The sequence below is a fragment of the Carassius carassius genome, chromosome 5 (assembly GCF_963082965.1).
Source record: "Carassius carassius chromosome 5, fCarCar2.1, whole genome shotgun sequence".
In the NCBI taxonomy this organism is placed as follows: domain Eukaryota; kingdom Metazoa; phylum Chordata; class Actinopteri; order Cypriniformes; family Cyprinidae; genus Carassius; species Carassius carassius.
Genome location: NC_081759.1, coordinates 34255690 through 34275940, shown reverse-complemented (window position 1 = coordinate 34275940; position 20251 = coordinate 34255690). Strand labels below are relative to the sequence as shown.

The 20251-nt window shown below is 36.0% G+C and overlaps 1 protein-coding gene across 3 annotated transcripts in view; it reads left to right on the top strand.

Moving 5' to 3' along the window:
* Window positions 1-20251, top strand: part of LOC132141386 (zinc finger matrin-type protein 4-like) — a 75872-nt gene that overhangs the window by 33900 nt on the left and 21721 nt on the right. For 2 of the 3 annotated variants that reach the window (XM_059550849.1, XM_059550847.1), the window contains exons 4-5: window positions 3870-4026; window positions 14199-14423. In XM_059550849.1, coding sequence (XP_059406832.1) covers window positions 3870-4026; window positions 14199-14423 — 382 coding nt within the window. Of the gene's footprint in view, window positions 1-3869; window positions 4027-14198; window positions 14424-14548; window positions 14690-20251 lie in introns of those variants that run through there. The other variant, XM_059550848.1, reaches the window with a different exon arrangement.

The window sequence follows — 20251 nt, the reverse complement described above, 5'->3', positions numbered from 1 at the left end:
TAAGTGATGTGTGTTATTTAAAATACTTTCTCATCTCCCACCACAATATGTAGGGACAACAAGTTATCTTTTTGCCTGTTTGCTTATTGAAGTTGCACTGACATTATTGTGAGTAGCTCTACGGAAAACACTGTTTTGTATTGACTGCAAAGTGGATTTTCTGCTTTCAGATAAAAAGATTATTTTATTGCATGAATGAAAATAGACACAAATCCATTTTGCTGAAGAGCAATGCGACTTTCTTAGTGACAGGCTGTGAATTGCTGTGTAGACGTATATTCAGACGTGTAATTATCTTCAGCTTTGCACATGGCTTTAGAATACGTGAGCCACACATATCTGACAAATCACATTGGAGATTAAATCTGGGGGGATACAGCTGAGTCAGGGGTTTTCTGTTGTGTTTTCCTATAGAAGAGCCCTGGATGTCATTTTTCAGTTCAAATGTTATTAATATTATTAATGTACGCACATGTTTGTGGGTGCATTAGACTCTGGATTTGATGTTTAAATATATACATTTATTTTTCATTTATCTAAAAGACAACATGAATTGTTAACATGGCACAGTTCACTTCCATGATCTGATGTATTTCCAAGTGAATAAAGACAGTATGAAAATAATATAGTTCAACACTCCATTGAGAATTGATTGGCCTACACATCAAAATACTTTAATCCCAAAGTAATCAACCATTTGGTTGTCAGTTAAAATTAGTCTGCATGGCCTAAGGCAGTGGTTCCCAGCCACTTTCCTGGAGCCCCCCAACACTGCATGTTTTCCATGTCACCATGTCATCAAACACACCTGATTCAGATCATCAGCTCATTAGTAGATACTCCAAAACCTGAATTGGGTGTGTCAGAAAAAGGAGAGATGCAAAATGTGCAGTGTTGGCTGGGCCTCCAGGAACGTGGTTGGGAACCACTGGCCTAAGGCTCAAACTCAATTCCTGGAGGGCCATAGCGCCGCACTATTTAGCTCCAACCCTAATCAAACACACCTGATCCAGCTTATCAAGATCTTCAGGATCACTAGAAACTTCCAAGGAGGTGTGATTTGTAGCAGTTTGGAGCTAAAATCAGAAACATACTACACACTTTTTTGCTGTCCCAAATGAAATATTGGCATTGTAAAACAATTACAGCAATTTCTGTGATCCTGGCTCTAATCGGTGGTCCTGTGTCATACAGTGATAGAGGTTCAAAGAAGGCTTTTGTCACGTCTTGCAACCAAAGATAGCCTGCAATACAGCATGATCATTGCACAGTGTGTTTGCTGCTATGATCCACATTTGCTGACCAACCAATAAAAATGTGACATGAAATCGTCGCGACATAGCACTAAAACATAAAACTGGCCAATCAGAGCACACCTCGCTTTTCAGACTGATGAGCTTTGTAAAAAAACGACACGTTTCAGAAAGGTGGGGTATAGAGAAGAAACAATAATGTACAGTATTTGGAAAATGATGTGCTTTTTGAACCTTAAATGCTATAAACACATTTTATTGCACAAAATAATGTTCTTTTTAGCACCACATATGACCCCATTAAAACGCTGTAATTGGTCGAGCAATGCAAATTTGCAGCATGGTGACCTTCCCCTTTTGCAGATGACAGTCATTAACACCGGTGTTCTTTATCAAATTAGCTTTTAATACAGAGTCACTATGTTTTGCTCTTGTCAGTGATTTTATGTTCCCATTTCATTGTGAATGTCACTGTAACACAAAGGGCACAGCATTCTGAATGCACTATATGAGGACTTGTGTGGGAGATTCTTCTTTTCAGAGCAGGTGATGTGGTAATGGATATATTGAATGTACAGTGCACATACTGTACCGAAGCAAAGAGCAAGGTCATTTGGAGAAGTGCCGTGTCAGTGTGTGCTGCGTGTTCAGCTCCCTCCATTAACACTGAGGGTGCTTGGCTTCTATGATACTTACAGAGGAAACAGTGGATGTTTGCAGGCCAACCTACCGACCAAAAATAGCTTCAATGCAATGCACAAAACCAACATGGCTGATGTAGTATATCTGATAACGTATCTCCATATGTATAGAACTTACTTCTATACTGACCTCATTGTTGTCTAAGTTTAGGTAGACAGACACAGAGTGAGTTTGTGTGTTTGCATGCTTGTGTAAGAATGCCTCCGAACGCAACTTAAGCCTGTTTTCACTCCACATGTGTCATATAATTTTGCCCTTCCTATGGTCCAAGGCTCTGTGTGGCAATGGAACAAAATTGCTGGAAAATCTATGCAAATAAGCTCCTTGTTTTATTCATAGAGCTGGAATCTGTGCTGTAGGGCAACCATTGTTTTTGATTACTATCAATATAAAGTCTCTTCCTGTAATTACAGTTAACAGCTTACAATGCCTGTAAGGAACATCTAACAAGGTCAAAGACTAGAAAATTTCACAGTGGAATTTAAACAAAATTACAGTGTTTTAGGGAAAGGAGGAGAGAAAAGTTAGCAGAATGAACAACAACAACAACAACAACAACAGAAAAAAATGAAAGAAAGACATCACTTCAGGTTCGTTTTGGTGATGTTAAAGCCCTTTTTGGGTTAATCCAGTATACAGTAACAGTTGGGATATCAGTGAGGGGTGTTGTAGAGGACAAAATTCTGGTTATCAGCTGATAATACAGCTTTGCTTTATTTATTCTTGATCAAAAATACAGTGAACTGCAATATTTTGAAACAATATGTTTTCCTGGCCTTTAATATATATTGTTTTGTTGGACAACATCGGGCAGTAAGTGAAATATAAATATATATTAAATACAGATTTCTTTAATCCAAAGGCAAAAATGAGATGGTGTATATATTGTAATAATAAAAACTCCATAATCTTTGGGAAGAAGGAGGCGGGAACCGGCGGACAATCAAATGAAACTTTAATAATCAAAATAAACACAAAACAGCGCATCAGCCCCTCACGGATGACTGAGGCGCACCGAATAAAACCAAAACCTAAAATAAAGCCCAGGCCTGGTCCTCTCTCGTCCTTCACTGTCGTCGCTCCAGTTTTATATCCTTCCATCTCCTCTGTGGGACTCGAGACCGGCGGTGGGTCGCAGGTGTCGCTGATTTCCCAATCACTTCACCGGCCTCGTTGTGTTCCCACATCCCTCGGCCCCGCCCCACTCGTCACATATATATATATATATATATATATATATATATATATATATATATATATATATATATATTGCAAATTGGCCAAAAAATACAGAGATATAAATTTTTGCCCATATCGGCCAGACCTAATTTGACAATAAATGAGATTTTTCACTTCTTTTGTCTGTAGCTGAAAAATAGACTGTGTGCATTCCGACTCATTTTGCCAGCACAGTCACATATACTGTTTGGTAATTGTCGGCTTTTTGGTATAGATGAGAAACTGTACAGTCTATTGGTTCTTCATCCCAAGCAAATACTGATGAATGCATCACAAGGAAGATGAACTCGGTCATGAAATGGCTCCATAGATTCCGTATCTTGTATTAGATGTAAAGCATGTAATAGATTTTACCGCAGGCAGTGGGTGATCGCCTAACTTTCTGCTTGTGATAGCTCAATCAAACTGGCCCCATTACTGTTAAATCACCACCTTTGCATCCCACCAGTAACCACATAAGCAATCCCAAAGAAGCCGAGACATTTCCCCCATTCTTGCTCTCATTCTTCTCTCTGTTACATTTGTTGCTCATTTACCCTCAAGCATTGCTGGGGGGTAGGAGGAGAAAATCTACTGTGAGAAATATTGTGCTTAGCTCTCGATTTCCTCTTTTAACTGGGTTCCCTTGCTCCATCTGACTTTCTGACCATGATAAATGTGTCTGATGTGTTGCAGGGGAGTGAGGAGGGAGATGTGGATAAGAACAAGTGCTGTACACTGTGTAACATGTCCTTTACTTCAGCGGTGGTAGCGCAGTCTCATTACCAAGGCAAGATCCATGCTAAGAGGCTCAAACTTCTGCTGGGGGAACAGCCTGCCATAACAGCCAAAGGTACGTGTTGCTCACACAAACACACGTAGCACTAAAAAGTTCTCTAGGGAGGTGTTTATGTGTAAGAAGATCTGTCGGAGATGACCGCGGGTGGCTGGAGGATCAGGGCATGCGTTTGAACGAGCCGGACACTCACAGTCTTGCACTGCACATCATTGCTCACCACCTACTTGCCTACAGGGGTAACTGACCTAAAAAAAAGGCGGAAGAATCTGTCTGCGACTTTGTAAAATGAGCTTTACAGAAGCAGCCGAGTGAAAGCAGTGTGTTTGAGAATACTTTTGTCACACTGTCTGCATATTTGTGTTTATGTCTGTGTTCATTCTTGCATTAGGTTTCTGTCACGCTGTGCTTTGCTGTGCATGTTAGGTTTCTGACCTGTTTACAGCACAATAGCAATGAGCAGGAAACACTCGGGATCTGTGGGCTCTCAGAAATCCTTCGCCTGTAGGAGGATGCACAAAGGATATACAGTGTGTACAGTAGAGAGAGGCTTCATGTGTCATTTCCATTTCAGCCAATGAGGAGCAAAACTGGCTTTCAGTTCCGTTCAGCATCCATTAGTCACCAGCTTTTCTACTGGCTGTGCCTCCAAATGCCCAATGTGTTTATTAATTACACTCTTCGCTGGGCAGCTGTGCCACATATGGCATAGTTAGGAGGCCCACCACATCACATCCAGTGTTTAGGATCAATTACACAATTCTAACGCTTGAGATGGAGCCACACAGTCTGTCCACTATCTATGTCAAACTGATGTAATCTATTGGGCATGCAAGGCAGACTGGTGCATGAAAACCACTGTGTATCCTGTGGGATATTAATATTAATAATAATATAAAGTATAAAAAAGTACGACTTTTTATTTAGATGTATTTTATTATAATAATTTTGATTATGATTTGCCAATTATTGCACATTTATTATAATAAAAAATATATTTAAGGATAAAATACATCTAAATAAAATTATTATTATTAATATTATTATTATATTTAGAAGTATTTATTATTATATTTCGTTATGTTTATGATTACATTGATTCTATTATTACAATTAATGTCTAATATTTGAAAAACAATTATAATTATAATAAAAATAGTAAATAAAAATACATCTAAATAAAAAGTAATAATATTTTATTATTATTATTATTATTATATAATATCTTAATAAAACAACTAGTAATATTTATTATCATAATCATTAATGTTATTACTATAAAAATATTTTATGTTGATGTATTTATATTTTATTATTTTTATTGTAATCATGCTGACACAAATATTACACATTTATTGTAATAATAAAAAAAATAATGACAAAAAAACTAAATAAAAATTAATAATACATTATTAATATTATTAGAGGTATTTTTATATTTACATTGATTTCATTATTATATTGTGTTTTGAAATTTGAAAAACAATCATAATTGTTATAATAAAAACAAAGTAAAAATATATCTAAATAAAAAGTAATCATATTTTTTGATTATTATTAAAATATATATTTATTATAAAATATCTAAATAAAATAAATAATAATATTTATTATTGTCATTATATATATACTTTTCATTTCAATGTATTAATATTTTATTCATATAATAATTCTGCTTATGCTTTTTCAAATATTACAAATTTATTATAATAAAATTGATTTAATTATTCTAAAACATCTAAGTAAAACGAATAATAAATTATTATTATTATTATTATTATTATTATTATTATTATTATTAAATGTCTAAATACAATAAATATTTACCATTTATTTTATTTATTTTTTATAATATTTTTATTTAATATTACTATTGAAATACACTTCTTGTGCTTACAACCCTGAATCTTACCAAACCTTTGAAAATGATTTCACATTTATTCATTACTTAACCTCATGGTCCAAATGATTGTTTAATGGTCTTGTGTGTTGCCATGTTGATTTAAAATTCATAGGTTCATTGTTTTCACAGTCTGGTTTTAAATGCAAGGCTGTGTAGCATATCTGGCTTAAAATGAATTACCACTGTAGTCTTTCCTTTACACACTCTCTCTCTCTCTCTCTCTGCTTGTTCCTCCCGTGTTTCCTGTCACTGACTGATGCCATCATTAGCTGTGCCATCTGCGTCTGATGGCTAGAGACAGACGAGGCTTGTGTCCCACTCCGAGGGGATTGAGGCAGACCATCAATCCCTCTGACATGTGGCATACTGAGACAGACTAGCTCAGGCCCAGCTTAACTGAGCAGAGAGGAGTTCACTTGAATGTCCTGGCAATCTGGGGACAAACTGTAAGCATGTTGCAGTGCCACTTCAACATTTGTTCACAGTAATCAAAAAAAGGGCTGGTGTTTTTAGAGAGAAGGATTATTTGATTTCTTAGAAATGCAATCTTTGTATTCATGTTGGTTTTATTTCCGAAAACATGTTTATACCATTTGTAAATATAATTATTGTTGTTTGATTTTAACTAACCTTGCCTTATAAAACAGCAGAAGTCTAGGTTGGCTTTTTGTAAAAATCATTACCACAGTCACATTGTGACTTTAAGCCCAACAAAAAAAAGGTCAACATAATTTTAGAAAATGAAACTAGAAGATGTATTTTCAAGTCATTGTATCACTTATAATTTAAGCTATTTTAATATATCAAGTTAAAAAATACTCATGCATTCAAGTAATTTAATACTTAAATGATGATGGTTTTAAGAAGTAAGCTTGTATTGTGTGATGTGTTAGTGGCTCTAGCGCAGTTTGTGTGAAATAAACCCAGGTCATTGACAGGCCACCCTTATTGATTTCTGCATAACACACATACTGTAATTGACGTGACAGAGTGAAGCCAGTGACCTGAGCCCAGCTCACCTCCTGGGAAACACTATTGTTTCAGTCAGATATCAGCTTATAACACAAAACATCCTTTCTCTTTCTCCTGTTCTTCCTCCTCTTTTGTATTCAGTAAGACAAATGAGAAACCACTGAAAGGCCGTGTGTATTGACCTACATGTACATTTATTTATTTTTTACATGACATTTAAGGGTACTACATCCATCTTATTAAATTACTCAGCAGGGTAGTTTGCAGTCAGGTTTGGTTGCCTGTGCATCCTGTTACTACAATAAACATCTTTGCCATTAGTAATTATGGGAAAATTCTATGTTGTTTGTGCAAATGTGTATCTAGTCTAGATATACAACAGTTAATTGTGGAAACTGGGCAAACTACCTAATTATAAAAAAATTTTAGGCTTTCAGAATCTTCAAAAAGCTTTTTTTAATGAAAATTGTTATCTTGTAAAATATTTGTGGTCAAAAATTCCCAGCTTATAAAAAGCAGGGAACTGGATGAGATTCAGCAGTGAGAAAATTTGACAGAAACTCCAGTGAGGACTTTTTAGAGAGGAAGCGGATAACTGCAAGGATTTAAAAAAAAAAGAAAGATAGAAAAAATCCTTTGATCCTGTTCTGGTTGATCCGGAAATGGAATCTCTCAACACCTTCATTGCATTAGGATAAGATTGCATGTGAAATGCACATTCGGTGGTTTGTGCCATTTTTTGTGCACTGATGCTGTTTATAAGGTTCTAGCATGATTTGTGTATTTGGGGAATGTAAATAAGACAAGCTAAATTTACAGAAATGTAGCTATATTTTCAATGGAATTTTTCTCTGTTACATTTTAATTTCCCAGGTTTTTTTCTTTTTTTTTTCTGGGTAAAAATGTTAAAATATTCATCTAATGGTTTCTGTTATGTGTAAATGTATTTAGAAATTTGTATTTGGAAAAAAGTAATGTCATAATTATGTTGTTTTTTTATGTGCAACTTCAGTCAAGAGAATCAGAAACAATATACATTTTATGATAAATCAAGTAACATGTGAAGGCAGCATAAACTTCATAACTAGGCCTGCATGGAGTCTACAGCAATGAAGTTTGACAATTAATCATTTCTAAAGGTATACACACATCACCTTGCATGTTCGCTTAATAAATATATCAGATGCTTTGCATGTTTTCCCCTACTGTTAAATGTGATAAAAGTGTGTCGTTTCAGACCTAACAACACGCAACAGCTGTCGCTAGGAAATCATGCAAAGGCTTGTGCATATGACTTGTGCAGGCTTTCTGCTTGGATGAATGATCTCTCCGAAAGTCCCTCTCCATCTTTATGTCACCCAAATCCAGTAGCTGTCTTTGTGCCTGCAGTAAATCTCCTGATAGATGACTCTTCCCTTATTGCCTAAACTGTCACCTGGAATTACCTGAAGTTTCTCTGTTATTTCCTCCCACAGAATCTCATTAATGTTTGAAATCTCCTGCCTGCTGGTGTCAGACTATTGTTTGTTATAAAGAAGACAGGAAACGCATTACCGGTGAATCTTTTTCACTGCAGCTGTGGCCATGATCTGAACTTTTTAAAATGTGAGAGACTTGAAATGATTTCAGGCAGTGCATTATATGAACGTTTTGTTGTTGTTTTTTGTTTGTCACTGTTCTCGACCTGCTATCCCATCCTCTGTCCCTAATTCAATTTCAGTTACTGTATATATATAGCCTTTCCTTAACTAGGGATACTCTGGAGCCTTCTAAGTGATTTTAAAGTGCTTTTATGCTGCAGTAGACAAAGGGCAGGAAATAAATGGAGGGAAGGAGATGTATCTGTCTTTTGGGGAACAGATATGCTCATCGCTCCTCCCTGAGCTTGAGAATAAGAGGCACAGTGGGGGAGAGGGCAGTGAGGTGCTAATGATACACTGAAATAATGTTAAAGAGCAAGAAATAACAGTTTTGAACAAGGTTTTGGCCACCCCTGGTGACCACGAGAACATTAAGTAAAACTGCGATAGCGGTAATGAATGACTTTAGTGTCATAGGCCTGTGGCACCAAATTTAATTTAGGCAATACAGAAGGACTATTAAGGCAGAAGTCTGGTTGCAGTAATTACATTGGGTAAGATAATGCCATCTGCATTGAGAGACTATAGTGATGGTGAGTGATGGTGTTATTGAGGACATTCCCGGGGAATATATTCATTTATCCTTTATCTCTTTTGTGAGGCTCAAGGTTTTAGCTAATATGCTTAAATATACCCAGTGAACTGCTGTGTGATATTTCTGGAAGGACTTTACACTGCCACTTTGTCCTCATGAACGGTAGTATACTGTATATGTTCAAAAGCAGAGCTGGGTAGATTACTTATGAATTGTAATCAGTTACTGATTACAGATTACATGACAAAATTTGTAGTCTGTAATATAATCTCTTAGATTACACATTTTTAGTAACATAATCTGATTACTTTTGGATTACATTTGTGTTATCCCTTATTTGATAGCACATATATTGAATTAGCCTAATCTTGTACTATTTTGACAGATACAAAGAAACAATATATTCCACAAAATATATTTAATTTACCAACAAGAGCCACAATTGCTTCTTTTTCAAGTGCAATGTGTGGACAGTTAATACTTACAAAATACTGACACTAATGTGCCTTGCTGTTTGCTAGTAACACTGATTAAAACTTATAATTAATTACTTATAATTAAGTACATTTGGAAAACAGCTACATTACAAAAAACAATATTGAAAAACATGAAATTCACAGCAATATCACTGCTAGGTTAAATATTTAATCTAATAAAACACTAGAAGTGCATATGAATGTATCAATGAAAAACAAAAAAAATAGCTACATTGCAAACATGAATTTTGAAAAAGACTAAAAATGGAAGAAAAAAAGGAAATTTAGGAGAATCAATTAATTGTGAACAACTTATTGCCATTGTGTAAATAAAATGTAATCATGTAATCCATACAAAGTAACTGTAGTCTGATTATGAGTATTTTAAAAAGTAGTTTACTCTAATTACAAGTACTTGAGTTTTGGAATCTGATTACGTAATCCAGATTACATGTAATCCGTTACTACCCAGCTCTGTTCAAAAGTTTGGGGTCAGTAAATCTTTTTTATTCAGAAGTAACAATAAAGATATTTATAATGTCACACAAGATTTCTATTACAAATACATGCTACTTTTTTACTTTCTATTCCCAAAATAATCCTGAGGAAATGTATAACACAAATAATTAAGCAGTTAAACTGTTCAAGATTGCTAGTAAAAATTAGAAATGTCTCTTGAGCACCAGGTGAGTATATTAAAATGATTCCCGAAGGATCATGTGACACTGAAGACTAGAGTAAAGGCTGCTTTGCCATCACAGGAATAAATGACATTTAAAAAAATATATGAAAAAGAAAAGAGTTATTTTCGATTGTAATAATTTAGATTTAGAATGTTTCACCAAACACATGAACTGTGTGATGTCATGTGAGCAGTGTTTTATAATGAGGGTCTGTGCAGAATAAGGCCGGTTTCACACTGCAACCATGAACGCGGGGGAAATTAAGAAACTTTCAAGACTTTAAAACTTTTTGACCTACTTCTAAAAACAAATTTATAGTTGTCAAGAGAAATGAAGGTTTGGAGCTGCTGCTCTGGCGCTGTACATACGCTTCCATTATGAATACTTTGGCGATCCTGCAGCAGCAGTGACATATATACACTGACATGAAGTTAATGCAAAGCTCAAGCTTGCGGTGTGAAACAGGTGTAAAATGTATGGCATTTTAATACACAGATATAACTATAAATCAAGACATTCATTCCATTCCACACACACAACACTGAGGCACTCACTATTAAAGCAAGGAACTGCTAGTAAGTTCTCATCATGAGACACATGGCTCAAAGGGAACAACGAACACAACAAGTGCAAATAATCTAGTCAATAATGTCAAAAAGTTTGAGTTGTGCAAAAATGTCTGTGTTAAAATAAATCACAGCTATCTTATATTGTATAGGGATGGTCTTTGTCTTGTGTTTATAGGAAACCAGAAACCTTCCCGTTTTTCATTTTGATGGATATCACTCCGTAAACCCCTGAGCTTGTAAATCAATACTCCAATGTTTCAGTGCCGGATTCTGCTAATATCCATAGTGTTATACTGCAAGAGTCTGTCAGATACACCAATAACGGCAGCCAGGGCTTAAGGGAGTTTTATGAATTACACATTATGTACTATACTGTCACTTTTATTAAATTTGTATTTGCTTTGCATTTTTAAAGTTTGTTCTTCATAGAGCGCCAAGCCTTGCCACACATAAAATGCTATGTAAATTTCCTGTATGACCACACTTCATGCAGTATTAATTTATTTAATGGCTTTAATGCAAGTGCATTGTCTTTCATTGTGCCAAGAACTCATAGGCCCTGCAATAAACAACATTTCTTTACAGAGAATGACCGTCAGTTAAAAATAAACTAGATTAAGCTTTCTCAAAATGAAGTTGCCTGCTCATGTACTGTCGCCCACTCTCGTGGCAGCTCATTTATCTTCTTTAAATTTTCATCTCATGAAGAATTTTAATTTACGGTATCAAATTAAATTTCTGCAGCAGTGGTTGTTAATTGCCTAAATTAAATTTTGTGTCCCATCCAAAGCATGCATTATACTTTTATCAACCCCCGCTGGAAAGAATGTAAAAGAAGAGTGAAAAACAGATTGAAAGAATAATCCACATGTTTTGGCAGGGTTTAAATTTCCTGGCACAACAAGAATATTTTTCAACGCGTCTCTTTGTTCATGGACATCCCAGTTTTTACAGATATGCTAATAAATCAAACCTTTGTAGGAAGCTTATCTGGAGTCTCTTTAGCCCCTGTCATAGATTTTGCAGACATTACTAATGTAGCTTATGTATCAAATCATAAATAAAGTTGCAAATAGGAATGAAGAACAGGCAGTCAGTGTAAATGTAAACAAACTCTGTCAAAGATACTGGGTCAATTCTCTCTCACTGCTCAATAACACTTATGAACACTAATAAACACAGACATGAAGTGGCTCATTCTAATTTTCCCTTCTGCCAAAAAACTGGATGTGATGTCAAGGCTGAAAAGAGCTTTTGTAAACATTGTCCATGGCAGAGTGGACAGCCACTGAGGTGTTAAAACTGATTGTTTGGCCTGGCATTATGATTATGGTGTGTTTTGTGTTTATTCTGTCTGCTCTGTGGTGCTGCACATCCATGCACAGAACAGTAAATGAGTAAAGAAGCTTGCTTTGTGTGTGTTGGTCAAATGCAGGACTGTCAGAAACAATGTAGAGCATCATCTTCCTTATAAAGACACTGGCTACAGCTTGTTAGTTATGTAGCAGAGAACACATCCAAACACAATGCTGAATAAAATCTCAGTAATTGGGTTGTTGCTGTCAAGATCAGAAATAATTTCTGACTAGAATCACTGAAGTTAACAAGAATAAGACATACTTTTGTTTGTTTCACTGGGTTATCCAAACATAAAATGTCATCATATATCTAGGAATAATTTGTTATTTGAGTTTCTCTTTTGCTTTCTGAGCTTGTACTTACAGAAAATCCAAAAATCCTCAAGCTATCTGGATTGCAACTAGGGTTCAAAATCATACACTTAAAGCGCCAAGTGAGAGTAAAACTTGGCTTTAGCAAGTGAATAAAACAAAATTAATTGCCAGTTGGCAGATCATTTTGTTAGAAATGGCAACATTACATGATTTAAAACCAATTGTGTGCCCCTTGTGATGTAAGCAGTAGAATCAAAGCAGCACAAACTGTAAAACCTTAGTCCTAACCCTCACCTCTTCTAACTACAACATTTTTTCTTCTGAAAACCATGTTGTGACAAATGTATAGAATATTCTTCATGTTAAGCTTCTAAAACAGCAATAAGAAAAATTTCTGTTTTTGTTGCATATTCATATCACTGAAAGATTGAAACCGTAGAGTTGCAAGTGAATGAAATTTGAATGGAAAATATAAATAATTTATAACAATATAATTAAAATATAACCATCTATACTATATTTTTTTTTCTCAGGATTCTTGAATATCAAAAGATGTCCCACACAGAGCATCGAATCTTGGCTGTTGCATAAAGCTTTATATAGTGGTCTACCTAATTTACCATCTTGTACCTGGTTGCCAAACTTCTGCAGATGTTGATATTGTATTCAAATCTGAAGTCTTAAAGGGGTCATAAACTGCCTTTGTTTTTAATTTTGTCCACTTTTATACTGTTATTAATATTTTTAACATTTTGAATAAAAACATTACCGTCGGATTCAATATACAGTAGTCAGCACAGCATTTTAGTTTCAGTCTTTTTGAAAATCCCCTTGTAAAGGAATCTGCGGTAAATTGAAGTGAAAAAAAGGACCAAGTTCTACTGACGCCATCTGGAACTTATTTAAAAATAAAATTCATCCACTCTTTCCTAACGTTACGGTCAGTATGAAGGTGATTCAAAGACTTGGCACTTTACAGCGTCTTGTTGTCTTCTGAGCCATCTTTATAGTTGCTTTCTGCATAGACCTGTATGGAGCCCCGCACATGACATGCAAGAAAAAATAAATTAATTGTGCGCACGATTTACTAATTTGTTCCCTCAATGTATTAAAACGTGCACACGATTACTATTGCGTTCCCTCGATTTACTATTTCGTTCCCTCAATTTGCTAAATTGTGCGCACGATTTAGCAAATAGAGGGAACGAATTAGTAAATTGTGCACGCAATTTATAAATCGAGTGAACGAAATAGTAAATCGAGTGAACGAAATAGTAAATCGAGGGAACGCAATAGTAATCGTGTGCACGTTTTAGTACATTGAGGGAACAAATTAGTAAATCGTGCACACGATTTAGCCTAATATTTTTTCCTGCATGTCATGTTCGTGGCTCCGTAGACCTGCATTTGCTTCTCATGTTATTTACCATACATGTGCGAATTGTTTTGGGGGCTAAACAGGGATTGATGTAGAAGCAAGCGTGGATCTTCTTCTGCGAAGGCAGTATTTAGCCACACTATCACGTCATAAAAAGCACATTCCACAAGCCTGTTGTTTTGGCAGACTGGCTTCAGTATAAGCTGTTTTAAGACTAACAAGAAAGTTTTGAGTTCTGAAACTTACAGGATATTTTTATAGTACAATGACCTTGTATGTCAAAAGATCAGGGAAATTTTGATTTCTCAGTTCATGACCCTTTTAAATATGTAAAATATTAAATAAATGATGTTTTAAATCATTATTCCATTCTAATTCTTGTTCTGCTTGGTTTCTTCAGAGGTGACACCTAGTCCAGTGAAAACACCCTCGTCAGAAACCTCACCTGTGAGCTCGACCCGTCAGCACCGGGATTCTGATCGCTACTGTCAGCTGTGCAATGCTTGGTTCAACAATCCTGGAATGGCACAGCAACACTACGACGGCAAAAAGCACAAGAAAAATGCAGCACGTGCAGATCTACTGGAACAACTAGGGAAGACATTAGACATGGGAGAGATGAAAGGTACAGACTTAAACTCTCTGTTAATGGCTGTTTATGGCTGCATGATTAATTTGGCTGTTAGTTCATTAGATAATGAACAACTGAACTGAATGATAAAAGATTTGTATTGTTTTACTGTCCCGCAGGTCTTTGATGGAAATGAGAATGTTGATTATATTGGCCAGTGCAACTGCCTAGAAATGAATTGGTTATGCAAAATGATATATATAATTCATATTATCATATAATTAAGCTTGAAATGACTAGGTGTGATGCCATTAAAAGGTAAAGTAATTTATGTTTCACTGAAACAACCAACCCCAGAAGTATTTGCAATGGGGTCCAAAAGTCTGAGACCATTCTTCAAAATGGATCTATTTTACATTTTTCTTATTAAATAAAATCATTACAAATTATATTATCAGCATAGCAATTAAAATGAAAAGTAGCACTCAGGCTCTTTGAGTGTCACTTGATCAGTGTTAATCAAATATGTGTTTTATTTATTTATTTATTTAAAGCCTATAAACTGTGTCTGGCTTCAGTTTTATTTTTATTTATTTTTTGTAAGACTTGCCAATCACGCAGCACAATTATGTCACTCATCTTTTGATGCTGTGCGGTCTTCAAAAGTAACTGAATTGAAAAAGGAATTCAGAGTTGTGTGAATTTTTTATATGACTTTGTTACTCAAGGTATGAGAACTCAATGGCAAACTGTGAGGTCACAAGGATTGACCTATGTTGCTCATGTTATATTTCACAGTGTTTTTTTATTGAAGGCTATTCCCAACTCAGAGAGGTAGTTGGTGCCATGGGGCTCACTTCCTCGATAGATTATTGAAAGTGCTCACATAATACAATAAAACTTCTCAATGTGTCTTTTACTTCCCTTGCCTCTTCTCCAGCCTGGGCTCCAAGAGATTAAAAGCAATAGGTTTGTTCATCCAGAGACTTCAATACAGGCTATTAATCTCTGTGGGATGAAGAATGTGCTCTCCCGTTGTCTCATGGCTCACATTATGTCAATATCAATTACAAATACATTTTCTCTCAGGTGAGAAGGAAAGAGACCAGGCCAGCAGTCATTGCTGTGAGGGCTTCCACCTCCTAGCAGAACTATTAAGTAACATGGGATGTTTCAACTCATTAGAGCTAAAGGGACTCAATGCAGTACAGATCAAAGCTTCAGAGAGATTGGCGCTGTGAGACTGAGATGAACACTGAGCTGAAGTTGGGTTTAGTTTGTTTGGACTGAAGGTTATGCCTAGCTTAGCGTGATGGATTGTGAATTCCGAGCAGCCTTGTTAATGGAAGACACGCTGAAGACTTGGCCAGGCTTATAGTGACTATTACTCTGTCAGCACAAGGTTAAAATGGAAAACAATAAGCCTGAGTGCCGAATGAGAAAGTTATCAGATTTATGAATTATTTGAGTTGATTTTGTCATACATCCTGCTTCTCATTAAAGCTCAGACTTTTAGGTAACATTTTAAAGTAGGGGAGATCACTGTTTTCGGTCCACGTTTCCCCTTTAACTGTAAAACAAAACAATTGTGGTTTCAAACCACTCTTTATGGTGAGAACATGACAAACACTAAACGTTTTTTTAAATTCTTTACACTTTTCCAGTCATTTTTTCTTAACAAAATAATAGGGATGCACCGAAATGAAAATTATTGGCCGAAACCAAAAACCGAAAAAGAGAAAACCAAGGCCGAAAACCGAAACACCGAAAGAAATTATGCCAATTATTAGTACAATTGCATTTATTGCTATGACCGTGTACTAACTTTACTAAAATTGAGACATTGCAATTGCATAAATTAATATTAAAGTTTCAAAGATAATGACAATTACATAAATAATAAAAAACATAAAAATACATAATTACAAATTATGCAAATATTTATTAAGCACATTGCAACAATGCACAGTATTAAAATAAAATTCTAACTAAAAATGTATCCCACTCATGTGTATATTAAATAATAATGTACAGGCCTACTGGCCTGCAGAAAGGTTTTAAAATGAACTCTCATAAAAACAAAGTGCATTTAGGAGAAGTGCATTCGAAATTTTTCTCTGTAGGACTAGAAAGTGCATTACTTCTCCAGTATAGGCAGGAGGGTTATCACTTCTGGGGATGGGGACTTCAGACAGATAACCATCTAGCTGTTGAGCAGTTGAGCTTGTCATCTGCCTGACATTTGAGAAATATTTGAGAGAGTGTATATAAATAGGGCCAGGGGATAAATAAACATTTTTATCAAATTAAAGCAGGAATCTAGCAGAAAATCTAGCAGAAATATGGCTACAATCTGATATTATGCATGTATATGTATATATATATATATATATGTGTGTGTGTGTGTGTATATATATATATATATACATATATATATATATATATATATATATATATATAATGTCACATATATAGTAGCCTAAGAACAAAATAGCCAACGTATTATTATTATTTGAGGCACTTTCTTGCAGAATTTCACTGAACATATCAGACAACGAGGGTGCATGCCCCTCATCTGGTGCAGAGACGAGTCTTTTTTTCTGCACTCTGATCTGTCTCCTGCGCTTGGCGCTTCTCCATCTCCACGCGGGTTCTCCGCATCCAGCGCGGCATGGATTATTTCTTGTGCGCTCTGGCTTATTTCCGCATCCAAGTAATGGTCTTTATAATGCGGATCAAGCACATTCGCGATTAAGTGCAGAAGATCCGAAAAGATCTCAGTAAGACGTGTGCTAACATACTCTATAAGACTGTACTTTTCTTTGTTTTCACTTCGTGGTCCGTCTCAATCTCTGTGTTAGGAGACGCTTTAGTGCTGAGAATAAAGGAATAAGAAGAGAGAGAATGCTCTCTATTAAGACCCACTGGTGTGAAGTGAATGTCGCAGGGAGCTCGTGGTCTGCGCTATGCAGGTGCACGTGCAGGTCGCGGTTTCTGTTTGCGTCATCATAACATTTCGGCCGTGTTGTTTCGGTGATAAAAGTCTTTCGGTGGCCGAATACTCGGTGCATCCCTACAAAATAATAAATATCGTAATAGAAAAAAGCTTGTGCTTACAGTATAGCTGAAATCACAGCACAGGCATTGTCTTTATGTTATGTGTATTTGATTTCTTCACACGACAGCTTGATTATACAGTGGTGGCAAAAATGATTAAAACACTAATATTTTCAGCAGCTAAAAATGGTTTTAAAGTCAGTTATTTCTAACTTTTGCTATAGTATGTCAGTAGGAAATATCAGTTTACCTTAATTAATTGCCATTAATTGTAACAATCAAGAGTTTTTGATTGCGCAATGAGTCTGACATCATCAGATCTGATCATCATCAGTCTGTCTGGAATGACATGAAGAAACAGAACAAACTGAGACGGACTAAATTCAGAAGAACTGTGGCAACGTCAACATGCTTCAAGAAACCTTCCTGCAAAGCTGCAGTACTGTTAAAAGTTTTAGACACCTATGTAACAATGCTGTAAAATGAGGAAGCTGTCAAAAATAATGTCATGAATAGATTTTCTTTATCAATTAACTTCTATTAACTAAATGAAATCAACATTTCGTGTGTTCATCCTTTGTGTTTAAAGCAGCTTTAGCACTATGTGCACTTGCGCAGCTAGTTTTTCAGGTAGCTTTGCAGGTAGGTCTCTTGAAGCGTCTTGGGAGACATTGCCACAGTTCTTCTGAATTTAGTCTGTCTCAGTTTGTTCTGTTTCTTCATGTCATTCCAGACAGACTGATGATGATCAGATCAGATCTCTGTGTGGAGTGCTGGCTGGTTGGTTATGTAGTTGGTTACCATTTCTGATAACAGAAATGGTAAAACTTATAAATGAAAACTCTTTTATTGAGAATTTGGCTACATTAAAACACGGTTTGTGAGCACAGAGAGGACAGAAAATGTAAATGTAAATACAACGTAATGACGTTGTGAATATGCTAATTAGCATATGATGTCATCTAGTGACATTTAGCAACTTTTTTAAGCAGGCTTCAGCTAGTTTCCATTGAAAGAAGTTGGCAACACTGGTGGTGCAGCTCAAATGAGTAGCGCTGTTTCATTCCCCTTTTAGCGCATAAACATCGAACATTTATCAAACTCTTGTTATCGTTTTATCGAGGAAAATTGTTTCGCAATAATTATCGTTAGCATATTATCGCCCAGCCCTAATTCCCCAACTTGACTTACAATTTCTTTCAGTTTAAATTGATGCAAGGTGCTACAGTTATCCCTGGCCTCCCCTATATATCTTTCACACATATTTCCTCTTCACTGGGTTAAGGAGGGAAAAATGGATGGGCCAACCATGTCTGCAATTTTCCCCCCGGCTGCCCGTTCTCACTGTCTGCCCTGCAAGGTCTCTCACTAATGTCACCTAGTCATTACTCCAGCCAGGAAATGTCAGCACAGACACTGCAGCGTTCAGTAGTACGCCTCTGATGGCTTCTCTCCAACGTGATTATCAATTAGTAATGATGTGGCAAATCAACCTAACAGCCAGAGCTAGAGAGAGAGAGAGAGAAAGAGTTTGCCAGAGAGGGAAATGTTGCTGGAGAACTTGCTGTCTAATTCATCGGGCTGGGAGCTGCTTTTGGCAGGCTCATCTTTCACACAAAGCGTTAGCACCTACAACACTTGCCTCTGTCTCTCTTTCAGTATCCATTCCATGTTTTTTCTCCTTCTGTCTGCTCGCCTTAGATTTTTCTGCATATTTCTCTGTTTGCATATATCTGTTCCGGGCATCCTGTGTTGTCTGATGTTCAGAGCATCAGAGAGGGTGGCAGCAGTCACACTTTGAAGACTGCAACATCATGAAATATTCATAGCTTTTCTGTTGAGCACTGTGTCTGCATAGTTTCTGATGTATTCGTGTGTGTGTGTGCATATCTGTGAGTGCATGGCACGTATTCTTGGGCTAAACTGTTACTTTTGTGTTCTGTAGATTTTTTGGGAGGGTAAACATCAAGGGCTTCTCCTACATTTTTCTACATTGTTGAAAAAGGGCCACTATCCAGGTGATACCAGTTGAACATTAAAAATTTTTATACACCCATAAACTTAAACTGTATACAGTTATTGGTAAGCTGTCCTCATTTTAACAGAGAATACTGATATAATTCAAGCTGATATGATTTCAGAAGTGATTATGGCTCTTTTTTCTTTTGTCATCACCAAGCCAGTCAGGCGACGCCTGTGACAAATTCCATCTATCCTAACACAGTCCTGCTGGTTAATTGGAAAGACAAGTTTGGAGATATAATTTGGCTCATCTGGTAATCAGCGTCTTCACTCCAAAGGACTGTGCAATTACATTCTTCCTGCCTAGTGCCTCAGTGTACAAGCCATTAGTTGTACGTGCCACCCTTAAACCGATCGAGGAGTGTTGGTGGTTGTGAGTTCATTCCAAGGTGACATGTTATCTGTATTCTTTTAAGCTTTGTTGAAATTATATTTTATTGTATTGGTAAGAAAGATGTTAGCTCTTGTTTTTAAAATGATATTGGAAAGACCTGAAAAGCAGAACTTTTTTTTTTGTAGCTTCAATGTGAACCATGAAAAAGATCTTATTTAAGACGTCTTGCACCAGCAGTTGTCAGAATTTATTTAAAGGATAGTTTACCCCAAAATTAAAATTTTGTCATCATTAACTCATCCTTATGTTGCACTTTCATCTGTAAAAAACAAAAGAAAATGTTTTAACATGTCTTTACACTCTGTGTCTTTACACAGCTGGTACAACAGCTGTCACTAAGATGGTATCCTTACTACTATGCTACATTTAGGGGTCAGTTTGTTTTCTGCAGAAAAAAAGAAAGTCATGC